This window comes from Lathyrus oleraceus, chromosome 1, assembly GCF_024323335.1.
Source record: "Lathyrus oleraceus cultivar Zhongwan6 chromosome 1, CAAS_Psat_ZW6_1.0, whole genome shotgun sequence".
In the NCBI taxonomy this organism is placed as follows: domain Eukaryota; kingdom Viridiplantae; phylum Streptophyta; class Magnoliopsida; order Fabales; family Fabaceae; genus Lathyrus; species Lathyrus oleraceus.
The window spans coordinates 386,359,638-386,373,414 of NC_066579.1; the positions used below are offsets into that span (position 1 = coordinate 386,359,638).

At 35.9% G+C, this 13,777-nt stretch overlaps 1 protein-coding gene across 2 annotated transcripts in view; it reads right to left on the minus strand.

Annotated features, from left to right (window-relative positions):
• Nucleotides 1-8,910: 8,910 nt before the first annotated feature.
• The window catches only part of LOC127073201 (FCS-Like Zinc finger 15), a 74,052-nt gene continuing 69,185 nt past the window's right edge, over nucleotides 8,911-13,777 (minus strand). Inside the window, exons 3-4 of one of the 2 annotated variants that reach the window (XM_051014344.1) lie at nucleotides 9,598-9,630; nucleotides 8,911-9,364 (exon numbers count right to left, since the gene is read on the minus strand). In XM_051014344.1, coding sequence (XP_050870301.1) covers nucleotides 9,169-9,364; nucleotides 9,598-9,630 — 229 coding nt within the window. In that variant the 3' untranslated portion in view covers nucleotides 8,911-9,168. Of the gene's footprint in view, nucleotides 9,365-9,597; nucleotides 9,985-13,777 lie in introns of those variants that run through there. The other variant, XM_051014340.1, reaches the window with a different exon arrangement.

Genomic DNA, 13,777 nt, shown 5'->3' on the forward strand with positions numbered 1-13,777 from the left:
CCGGCGTATACTGGAATGGTTAAAATGATGGCTACGGTTAATGTGACACTTTGGATGTCCTGATGTTCCTCATGTTTACTTGAGGAAAAATTTGGCATCTGCGTGGTGTCATCAAAGCATTAACCAGACCTTTAGAACCCTAATTGACTCATCCTAGCCATTAGAAAGTAGTGAGATAACTGACTTCGGTTCCGACTGGGGTTGGTTGAGACTCGATACTACACTCTTTGAGATTGGACTTTAGGGAAGCTTCGGTCAACCACTTGGTGTTGCACTGAAGTGGACTTGAAGGAAGGTCAATGATTGGAGATCCTTTTAGAACCCGGTTACTATTCTAGGACAGGTTGAACCAACTAAACTTCAGTGGGGAGGGTACTTACCTATGGAACTCATGCAAGCCTTAAAACCTAGGAATGATGGTTGTGTGACTTGCTTGTGCTTGTTATTTATTTAACCTCATAACATCATAACATCATAACATCATGACATCATAACATTGTACTAACCATTTCAAGGACTTAGGGATTTAACTTTGCTCTGTTTTGTATGAAAAAAAAAACAAAAAAAAAACAAAAAAAAAAACAAAAAAAAAGTTTCCCTTTTCGGTAGTTTATGCAAAGTTAAATTCCAAAAGGCCTTGAAAACATTTCATGCATTGCATAGCATAACATAGCATAACAAGTACTCTAAAGGGATCAGTGTTCTCACGGTTTTCCTCCACACAGAAAAATGGACCTCGAACAAACTGTCAAGGATCTCCATGCTCAGAATGCTCAACTCCAGGAGATGATCTTGAACTTATCCAGGGGGCAGGAGGAACTGAAAGCTCTCTTGCTCGAGAAAAAGAAAGACAAGAAAGCTGTGAGTTACATTAACCCGGGAAGAAGGCTTAAAGGACAGGCTGCGGGAATCAAAATCAGAATTCCGAAGGATCAAGAAGAGGAAACAGAGACAGATTCAGAAGATGAGAATGCTGATCCTTTCAACCCTGAGGATGACGATGAAGATTACGAGAATGAACAGTACTCTCCAAAAGATGGCAAGTACAAGTTGCTGGAAGAACGCATGCTAGCTATGGAAGGTCAGAAGGCGCCCGGTCTGGATTTTGAAAGTTTGGGTCTAGTCTCCGATGTGATCATTCCTCGCAAATTCAAGGTCCCCGCTTTCACTCAGTATGATGGGGCATCTTGTCCTCAGATGCATCTGAGAGCTTACGTGAGAAAGATTCAGCCGTATACCACTAATAAGAAGCTCTGGATCCATTTCTTCCAAGAGAGTCTGTCTGGCACACAATTGGAGTGGTATTATCAGCTCGAGAGCTCTGACATCCACACATGGACTGATTTAGCAACTGCTTTCTATAAACAGTACCAGTATAATTCTGAACTAGCGCCTACTCGGCTACAGTTGCAGAATATGACTATGGGATCTAAGGAAAGTTTCAAAGAATATGCTCAAAAGTGGAGAGATTTGGCTGGCAGAGTCAAACCCCCTATGACTGATCGAGAATTAGTGGACATGTTCATGAGCACACTGACTGGCCCATTCTACAGCCATCTATTGAGGAGTTCCTCATTGGGTTTCACTGAACTTATATTAACAGGTGAACATGTTGAAAGTGGCATTCGAAGTGGGAAGATACAGGCGACTATCTTTGATCCTCCGGAGACTCCTAATGGCATCACTGCCCCTCTGCCTAATCATGACGAGACTGTCAATGCTGTGGAAGATACTGATAACGATTATGACTTGGATAGCTGGATTTTCCCAACAATTGGTGACGGACCCAATAATTGGAAGGCTGAAGACACTATCCCGATTTCCTTTAGTCAGGAGTAATTGTTATTGCTATTTTTGTGTTTCAAAGCATTGTGTCTATACCCGGGGCATAATAGCTAATTTTTCAAGGGTTTTGTCATTTCATAAGCATATTCATATTCAATAAATCAATGGACTTTTTGCATTCAAATATTGCGCTCTTTATCTTTCCTGTCATTTTTTTCAAAACAAGCTATGTTTTCTTGCACACACGCACGTAACAGTTTTCCGATCCATATCCACTCTGGATCCTATTGATAATAGTTCTGCTACTGTTCATTATGACTTTGAAAATCCGATATACCAAGCCGAGGATGGAAGCGAGGAAGATTGTGAAGTCCCTGGTGAACTTGTCAGACTGTTACTACAAGAAGAAAAGACCATACAGCCGCAGGAGGAATCAATTGAAATTGCAATGGGTACTGAAATAGACAAGAAAGAAGTCAGAGGTTTCTTGGGGCACTCGAATTACATTGCCCGATTCATCCCACATTTGACTGCTACCTGCAAACCCATCTTCAAATTACCAAAAAAGAAAAATCAAGAGATGGTATGGAATGATGAATGACAAAATCAAGAAATATCTCCAAGAACCTCCAATTCTAATGCTACCAGTTGAAGGAAGACCTCTAATCATGTATTTGACCGTGTTAGAAAATTCAATAGGGTGTGCTGGGGCAACATGACGAGTCTGGTCGAAAAGAGCATGCCATACACTGCCTTAGCAAAAGGTACCGACTGTGAAACAAGATACTCACAGCTCGAGAAAGCTTACTGTGCTTTGGCTTAGGCTGCTCGCCGACTAAGACAGTATATGTTGAATCATACCACTTTATTGATTTCTAAGATGGATTCTATCAAATATCTACTTGAGAAACCTGCTGTCTCCTGAGAGAGTTATCACTGATAATGGTACTAAACTGAACTCTACACGCAGTTCAAAATAAAGCACCATAACTCTTCTCCGTACCGGCCAAAGACGAACGGCGCCGTGGAGGCTGCTAACAATATCAAGAATATAACAGTAACATACAAAGACCGGCAGGAGATGTTACCTTTTGCTCTTCATGGTTACCGCACTTCGACAGGGGCAACCCCTTTCTCTTTAGTCTATGGAATGGAAGCCGTTTTACCAGTGGAAGTTCAGATTCCCTCTCTAAGAATTGCGAAAGATGCAGGCTTAGATGAGGATGAATGGATTCAAACTCGACTCGATCAGATAAATCTGATTGATGAAAAGAGACTTGCGGCTGTTTGTCATAGGCAGATATATCAGAAGCGCATGACCCAAGCATTTAACAAAAAGGTCAAGAGACAGGTGTACCAACTTGGCGCCTTGGTGGTCAAGCGTATCATTCTACCACAAGGTGATCCCAGAGGCAAATGGACTCCCACACACGAAGGGCCATTTGTAATTAAGAAGGTATTCTCTGGTGGAGCCATGATGCTTGCTACAATGGATGGCGAAGAGTTCCCGCATCCTGTGAACGCTGACATAGTTAAAAAATACTACGCATAAAAGAGACCCGCTAGGTCGACGTACCTAGGCAAAAGTAAGGGCATCCCGGCGAACCAAAAGGGTTCGGGCAAAAAAATTAGGGATAAACATATAAAGACATACACCCGGCAAGTCGAAAACCTGAAAAGGCGGCTTGAGCAAAAAAAGGGTATCCCGGTGGACTGAAAACCTGAAAAGGCGGTCCAGGCAAAAATTAGGGATTAAAGCGTATGACTATGCCCCGTTCTCTGTCTGCTTCAACCAAGTTCAAGGGACTGAACAAGCCAATCACTTTCATCCGACAGCAGGAGATGAGAGGCTTGAAGACATAATGACAGTAGTGGAATTAAAATCAACAGGACTTTTTCTGCATAGCTTTGTCTTCGTTTCTTGACGATTTCCTCTTACTAGGATTTCTGTCTCCTTGTACACAAATTGCCTGTTTATAGGCCCTCTTTCTAAATCAATACAATTCTGTTTCAAAAAAAATGCTTTTGTTTTACTTTCTCTATTTTGTTTGCATAAACGTCCATTGATTTAACTTGAATTGATATATGCATTTGAATATGATCAATGTTTATCAAAATACATGCATAAAATAACAATGACAATTACTAAAGGACTTCAGGATCGAGGAGAAGGTCTAACCAGGCTTTCCAATGAATCTGTTGCCAATTCTATTCCCCGGCTAAGCCAGTTATGCCCCAGAAGAACTTGGCATCACTAGACTGGTCATCTCTTCTACCCCAGCCAGGCTCTGTTGAATATCTCTGCCATCAGATAAAGGTCAAATACCCCTAGCTAAGGAAGGGTCATCAATACAAATATCTCCGACCAGAAGACTGAGATTTATTTCCCCAGTAGAGTCCCCAAGCAGAACTTCTCATACGCATAACTCATTCATTACATCATTTCACAGCATACGCATGCATACAACATTCGCATTTATTTCTTGGCATAACACGAAACATCTCATGCATCATGACATAGCGTGAAGCTAACGTTTCTGTGCAGGTTAATTATCCTCCGGATATAGTCAAAGTAAAAGGTTCATTCAGACATACACCTTTATCAATTAGGTACAAAGTTCGGATACGTATTTCAGATATCATTCATGGGAACATTCATTCTGACAACACTCCAATATCCTCCTAACGATGGCATCTTTAAGCTCATCCCAGACATTTATTGCAAGTACAACATATACAGATATCATCAGATGCTACCTAGTGTACGGTACATTTCTGAAGTGTAGTCTAGTGTACGACTACCCCTTTTTTATCATCAGATTCAGCCTAATGGACGGCTCAGTCTGCTCAGATGCGGTCTAATGTACGACCCAATTTGACCTTCGTCTCTTCAGATGCTACCTAGTGTACGGTACATTTCTGAAGTGTAGTCTAGTGTACGACTACCCCCTTTTATCATCAGATTCAGCCTAATGGACGGCTCAGTTTGCTCAGATACGGTCTAATGTACGACCCAATTTGACCTTCGTCTCTTCAGATGCTACCTAGTGTACGGTACATTTCTGAAGTGTAGTCTAGTGTACGACTACCCCCTTTTATCATCAGATTCAGCCTAATGGACGGCTCAGTCTGCTCAGATACGGTCTAATGTACGACCCAATCTGACCTTAGTCTCCTCAGATGCTACCTAGTGTACGGTACATTTCTGAAGTGTAGTCTAGTGTACGACTACCCCCTTTTATCATCAGATTCAGCCTAATGGACGGCTCAGTCTGCTCAGATACGGTCTAATGTACGACCCAATTTGACCTTAGTCTCCTCAGATGCTACCTAGTGTACGGTACATTTCTGAAGTGTAGTCTAGTGTACGACTACCCCCTTTTATCATCAGATTCAGCCTAATGGACGGCTCAGTCTGCTCAGATACGGTCTAATGTACGACCCAATTTGACCTTCGTCTCCTCAGATGCTACCTAGTGTACGGTACATTTCTGAAGTGTAGTCTAGTGCACGACTACCCCCTTTTTTTATCATCAGATTCAGCCTAATGGACGGCTCATCCTGCAACTCCAATACAGTCTATCATAAGACCCATTTGGATCTTCAACTTAGAGACGATCTAGCGTATGATCCATTCTGATTTTTCATCCTCGGCAAAGTCATCTGCCTAACGAACAACTCACTCTGATACTCAGATATGGTCCAGTGTATGATCCATTCTGATCCCTTATCCCCAGCAGCATATAGCATACTCAGACTCCCCAGCGAAGTCAACAGCATGATGGATGACTCATTATATGGTCTAACGTACGACCCGGTATGACACCCATGTCTTCAGATATCGTCTAACGTACGACACAATCTGAAGCTCTCATCATCAAACTTCCTGGATGGTACCTTTAAGCCCATCTTCATCAAGACTAACCTGTGATTAGCAAGAGCAAATTTTTGGGGCATTCTAGTGTTCAATAATCTTCCACCTCCAGACCACGAATGGCGTACACACCATTCTAACTCTCTCGGTTCAAGAATATTGAACAGGGGCAGCTGTCATACCCCAAAATTTGCCCATTAATATTTCAAGACATTTTTCAAGGCATTCTGACTCATTTTTATGACACTGATCTTAAAGGAACAAATGCCCAGCTCACGAATGGCCCAATCCAGAAAATGGCCCAAACTGGCCTGTTCGCTACACGCTCGCCTAGCGAACGTTACGTTCGCTACCAGCTCGCCTAGCGAACGTTCGCTACGCGTTCGCTACCAGCTCGCCTAGCGAGGCTGACAGACAACAAAAAATTTCGGGCTTCGTTCTGAGCCCATTAGGTCATGAAAAAGGGCATTATAAATACCAGCACTTCAGTAATGAAAAGGGGAACGAAAAAGGAAAAGGAGAACCCTAGCAAGCAAACCCTAGCGCTCACAGTCGGAAAACCCTGAAGGAAAAGCCGGCGGCCGCAAAGCTACCTCCGTCCAACTCAATCCGGCTCGCCAATTCAGCATTACCACTCCATTGCAAACAGGTTTGCACTACTATTATCACTTTATTTTCTTAATTTGCATGTGATACCGCTTTATGTTCGTAACTTGCATGTGATATTATAATTGAATTCATAAACATATTTGAGGTTTTGCATGTGAATGTAAGGGTGCCTGAATATTGTGAATGCTGAACCATGTAATTATGTGTTGGATGCCATAAGCCATGCTGCAGGTTGAAGTCATACTATTCTGAAATTCAAAACCCGCAGCCGCTCGCTAGCACATCGCTAAGCGAGCATGTAGCGAGTATTCGCTAGGCCTTCGCTAGGCGAGGCAGGCGCGAACCTGACAGTAGCCAGCTTTTCTGTTATGACTTTTCATTCATGTTTTATCATGGCCAGGCATTGTTTATTTGATCCTATTACTGTTGTGATTTCTTTTGCGGTGTAATCCTCGATTGCACCCTGATTTGGTATGCTAACCCGTTTGTTGAATTTTGCAAAGGTTCATATGTCCCAGAAAAAAAGACCGTCGTTAGGTCTTCCACTTTATTTGTGGGATACCCTTGTGGAGGCTCACCCTAAATTGCTTAATTAATTTTAATGTGTTAATTTTAATAATTAATTTTAATAATTAATTTTAATGTATTAATTTTAATGTATTATTTTTAATGTATTGATTTTAATGTGGAGACTCATCATAATCACCTAATTAACTTTAAAATGCGGCCTTTAAATATGTGATCTTGGACCTCTCTTTTGCCTTACGATATTACGGTATTATGGTCATGTCCCGCGAATGTGGGGATACACTTAGCAATGGCCCTTCGATTAAATCATCATAAAATAAATCATGGTCCCTCGGATGTTGCCTTCGAAAATACAATTTTGTCCCTCGATGACCCTTCGGTGTAGCCTACGGTTAAATGATGATCGTCCCTTCGAATGCTAAGGTATCCTTACAACTGTTGCCTTCAATGACCTATCGATGACCCTACGGTGACCCTTAAACATCCAAAGGGTAAGATTACTTACTTCTCAATAGTAAGGACAGTTTTACCCTCATAAGGATAGGAAATGCCCATAACGACCTCAGGAAGGTATAACTCTCAATTACTGGATCATAACCTAAAACATGTTCCACCCCTCACACTTTACACTTTACAAATCTTAGAAAATCACCACTTGGTATACATTCATACTAGAATCATTACCGAGTTATATTTTTCTAAACCATTTTCAAAATCAAATGAGATAAATACTTTGTATACATTCATACGAGAATCATTACAAAGTTAAACTCTCTTTCAAACATTTTTTAAGCAATTCACCGACACTTTTCAGACAAAAATATAAGTGATCCAGTAATTAAGAGCCCATGGATAACCATGGATACAAAGGGTGCTAACACCTTCCCTTTGTATAATGTACCTCCCGAACCCAAAATCTATTGAGGTCTTTCCTGTTCTTTTCCACCTTTCCTTATTGGATAAAAGAAAAGTCGGTGGCGACTCTTGCTATCCGCGACATTGCGATAAAAAGCAAAATACCCCAAGTCAGTTCACCGTATGACATATACTTTCTTTATTCATGCACTTATAGTCTTTATGTGTAGGTGAGACTCCTAAGAGCACACACTTGAGCTTCAAAATTCCAACTTGTGTTAATTATAAGGTTTTAGGAGAGAATAGAGGGTAGCTTGCACATCTAATAGACATTTATCCATTGTTTTGATGTGCATTTATACTATCTTAACTTGCATTACTCAAACAAACATTTTTAAAATTAATTTTTACCTTAATTTTCTTGTTCAAACGATTTTTTTTTAGGATTTTTTAATGCATCATATATGTTTCTTAGACACCGTGCAAAAATTCAAAAATTCTTCTAATTTTTTGAGGTGCATCTCTGAATGCATTCAATATACAATTTATTCGTTTTTTAACCATAAATTTCATTATATTTATGAGTTACTAAAATTTCATTATTTAACCATAAATTGAATTTTCAGACATGGTTTATTTATTTTATGTGTACGGGCAACATTCCCATGGACATTTTTTCCATTGAAGTCCTAAAAATTGTATTTTCTTTTTAAATATAGAATATTTTTATATAGGTGTAAGAATAAACGTCAATATTTTTCAAAAATATATTTTTATGAATTTTTCGAAGATATATTTCCAAAATAAATTTATTCATAAAATTAAGATATAAATAAAAAGAAAATAAATTTTATATATTAAATACGTTCAAAAATATATCTTTAAAAATAAGAGGGTATTTTTGAATTTTCACGTAATACTTAAAAAATATTAAGATGCATTAAAAAATTCTCGTACTCTTTAAAATTAAGTTTTTCTTACCATAATAAAACCCAATAGATATCTAGTTATTGTTTGGATGCAGATTTATTCCTATCTTTCTCGTGTCCCTAACCACATTTAACATGATAAATGAAGAAGCTACGTATAAGATATTTGTTTGGACTGTAAGAAGCATCTCTCCCCTATTGTAAAAGAAAATTTGTTATTAAACTTTTTTCGGTTTTTAAATTTAGTACAACATCATATTTCAATCAATTACACTAAACTAAACGTAGAAACATCTGGAGTGCAAGAAAAAGTTACCAAGTCAATTATAATAACCAAAAAGCACACTATATAACCAAAGAGGTTAGAGAATGGAGCCCATAATAAAATAAAATAAAAAGTAGAAAGGACGTTGTTTCAGCTTCATACAAGGAAAAGGACAAAACACTTTGAACTTATCACAACATTAACCAGGGTAAAATCGGAACATAACTATTTCAAAACAAAAAAAAAATCATCCATTTTTTGTCTCACAATATTTTCACTCTACTCTCTAACTCTAATCTACTTTTTCTTTCTTCATTCATGTATCAATAAATATTACCACCATTTTGGTTTCTTTTTTCTTTTTTATGATAAGAAGCTTCTGAAGATGAAGAAGATGAAGATGAAGATGAGGAGATTGCAGCAAAATAATAGTTCTCACTCTGAATATTGTTACTTTCTTCCTCATCCATGAAAATCTGCTTGCATCTACATTCCACGCTACAGAAAGCTCTATCGCCTCTTCATTATTTCATGTTTCAAATAAAATAAAAACACAAAAAATAAGTATATAAAATCTCAACCGAGAATAAAAAAAAACTTTTTTTTTTCATTTTTTTAAGGAACAAAATAAAAATGAAGAATAAATATACATATAAATATAAAACATTAAAGTAGAATAAGATCTAGGATATTTAAACATAAATTAATATTGTAAAATTTTATATCATAGTTTATAATATAAAAGGACTTACTTGTACATGTAGATGTCTTTTCCTGGTAACAACCTTTTCCTGCAGAGAAAACATAGTTTCAGAAACGTTGTATGTTGTTGTTCCTGAAAATGAGATTCATGATGAAAAGGAGATTGTTTATGGAAGCTATTAAGCATCATTGCTTTGTTAATAACTTGGGGAGTTTTCTTGTTGTTCTTGCTTATTATACCACCTTTTTGAGATTCTAATACTACACTCAAACCCACCATTTTTTGTTGTTGTTGTATATTGTTTTGGTGGTTTCTACTTGCTAGTGAATGGAAAGTGTATAGTTTTGATGAAGAGGAATTTATGGAGAAGATAGTACAAATATTGAGAGAAGATAGAAATGAAAAGAAGAAGAGAAAAAAGTGTGTGTGGTGTGATGGGACCCATAGAACTATATGGATGAAACAATAATAAGAAAGGACAATCAGTAATTTGATTGCTTTTGATATGAAAATGCCACGTAGTGGTTATGGTTTTTATTATTATGATTTTTGTTTCGTCGTTTTGTGATAATGTTTTTGGTAGGAGTGTGTTTTTTGGATGTGTAGTATTACTAACATTCTAAACTTTGGTTGACAAGGGAGAGAAAAGAAAAGAGAATGAATGACCCAATACAATGCATAGTCAAATTTAACTTTTGAGCTTTTAGGTGAAGCAGTATTGTATGGGTTATGATAATGAGTTGTTGTTATTATATTAGTATTATGGGTTTGTTGGTGATTTGATTCAATTTGAATGTTTGAAGAGAGTTGCTTTTGGGTTAGTTCAGTTTGTCATTCATTGATTAGAACAAAGAGTCATTTTATGCATAGTCAAACTTTGGTGTTTGTTTTTTATTTTTTATCTGTACTATGAAAACGTTGGAGTTAATAACGTACCTATATTCTCCAACAAACCGCAACTCTTGTATTTTCATAAAGATTAGTTTCACTTCAACATAAAAACACAAGGCATTCAACTACTAGTCCTTTTACTTTCTATGAAAACCACTTCTAAGGTTAAATAGAATAAAGATTAATTAAATAAATATTACAGTATATACTACAAGTATATTCTAAATAGATAATATAAATAAATTACTAATGTCAAAACTGTGTCTTGATAAATGTTATTATAATTTCAATGTCCTGTTTAATCTTTCAAGTTCACTAATATCCAAACTTAAAATGGAAATAAAATGTTATCTTGGCCCTTGACTGTATTTTAATAACACATTGTCTATAAAGTGCAAATTTTAGAGTGCAAATTTTGTTACATATGAAATCTATTGAAACTAAACTCAACATATATATATATATATATATATATATATATATATATATATATATATATATATATATATATATATTCACTTTTAAGAGATTAGAAATATCATGTATAGTGTAGTAGTAGTATAAGCGAAACTCCAACTTCGAAAGGAATCTTGCATTATTATTTACCCGGACAAATATTCCTTCAAATGATACTAACAAAAAACTCAAGCAATAATGACTGGTATAGTATTTTGCATTGTCTTTATGGTTAAAAACAACTATTCAACTTGTAAGAACCACAAAGTCTTCCATAATTTAAAGGATTGTGACAAAGAGAATTCATATAGCCATGATTCGTGTAGCCTATACTAGAGGTAATGATGGTCGACATAAGTCACATTCCAACAAAAGAACTACTATAGGAATAAAGAGCCAAAAATGTCCTTCCAAACCTAACTATACAAAAGCTTTACTTTATTAGCTTTTAGGAGTTTTTAAATCGATTGCTCCCGCGGTATAAAATCAACTGTTTTGAAAAACATGGACATTTTAAATCAGTTCTGAAATTGATTTTAAAATGTTTTCATATCTTTTAGAGAACACACACAAAATATATTTCGCATAATGGACATAACATTAATTTATATTTCAAGTATTTTTGTTTAAAGTTTTATTGAATGAACTATGAAACATAGAAAGAGATGTCACAAGATCTTCTTGTGTTCTTTAAATTTTGTTCATTACTTTGTTCATGGATGGTAGCAAGATATATATATATATATATATATATATATATATATATATATATATATATATATATATATATATATATATATATATATATATATATATATATATATATATATATATATATATATATATATATATATATATATTAATTGTTATGCACTGTCAATGTAAAAAAATTTACACTGTCAATACATCACAATCATTTGTTTGTGTTACTTTACATATGATTATAGAAAAAGTCAAACTTCTCTAAAAAATCAATGATTGTGATTAACTGACAGTGTAAAATATCTTTACACTTTCAGTACATTTCAATTAAACTCATATATATATATATATATATATATATATATATATATATATATATATATATATATATATATATATATATATATAAAAGCTTATACAAAACTATCAGTTAGTTAAAAAGCCAAAAGTTTTTTATTTTAACTAATTTCCCTGACTTCTTCTAACCACCATTTTAAATAACTATCTAAAATAGTTGTTCTACTTTTAATATTCTCCATCCCCACAAGCTCGAGGTTGGAGAGATGGATAAACTTTGAGTTTGAGCTGAAAATCTTGGAACAAGTTGGTTGATAGAGGCTTCATGAGAGCATCAACTATGTGTGCAGTCCCAAATACACGTTAGATTTGAAGCTTGTTTGATACAACCCTCCCACAGACAAAATGTATATCCAACTCCATGTGATTGGTCTAACATAGATGAATTTATGAGATAACATTACAACACTTAAGTTGTCACATAATAGAGTTGGTGCAACTTAGTTAACATGTAATTTGGACATGAGAGATTCAAGCCATAAGAACTTAGAGGTAGTATGATCCAAAGCTTTCTAATCCACTTCTCTTTTAGAGCGTTTAATTGAAGATTGTTTCTTTGAGATTCATGAGACCATGTTGGGACCAAAGTACACACACGATCATGAAGTTGATCTCTTATCATCAAGATCACTAGTCAAAACTTAGCCACTAGAAGCCCTTGAGGAGAATTTCTGTAAAGGATTAGTTGGTGAGAAAAGTAAGCCATGATGAATTGTACCACTTAAATATCGAATGACACATTTGACTACACTCCAATGTGATTACAAAGGTTTTGTCATGAATTGGAAGACTTTATTGACATAATAATCTATGTTTGCTTTGTTTGCAATGGATGGACTTTGGTTCTCTTCATTTGCATCAGTCATGTTGGCCTTAGACAATAACTCTTTGATGTACTTGGTATGTGTCAGCAATACAACTTCATTGGGTTGCTGATGCATCTCGATTCCAAGAAAATACTTTGGTTTGGAAGTTTCTTCAGGGAAAACCTATTATAAAGATTTGAGATCATATCATAGATTATTTTAGAAGATGCGCTAGTGAGAAGAGTGCCATCAACATAAACTAATGTGTATAGGGTGATATTTTGATGCTTATAGACAAAGAGTGAGTGATCACACTTTCTAAAGGAAAAATCAAATTGAAGTACAATTTGATGGAGTTTTTTCTACAGGCCCTTGGAGCCTATTATAAACCATATATTTTCTTCTTTAATTTTCACATAATATTTGAATTGATGTTGACAAAATCAGGTGGTTGATGCATATTCACTTCTTATTGAAGATCTTCATTAATAAACGCATTATTGATGTCAATTTGTTGGATTTTTCATTGACATGTAATAGCCAATGACAAGATGATTCTAATGGTGGTAGACTTGACTACAAGTGAAAAAGTTTCATGGAAATCAAAGCCTTGATGTTGGTGAAAGCCTTTTTCTAAAAGCTAGCCTTGTATTTGTTAATGTAAGAACAAACTCAGTATCTACAATTCATCTCTAAGATTTTGATAATAACAAAGGATGAAACAAAATGGTACCCTAACATATTTTATCTAAGTACGCAGGACTCTAATAAAAAAGAAGTCAGATAGACATACATCAGATATAGACACAAGTTCAGAATGACCACTTAGACGCAACTCAAGCAGAAGCTCTGACTCTGAATAAAGGAAACGTACAAAGCGTAACAAACAAAGAGAAATCAGACACTCTAAAGCGGAAGAGCGCACTCTAGGATCTGAAGCTTTTACACTCTGACGTAATCAATCAGGAAGACATCAAGAACCTCTGAAGACAGTCAGCTGCAAGCAACTTTCTGAAG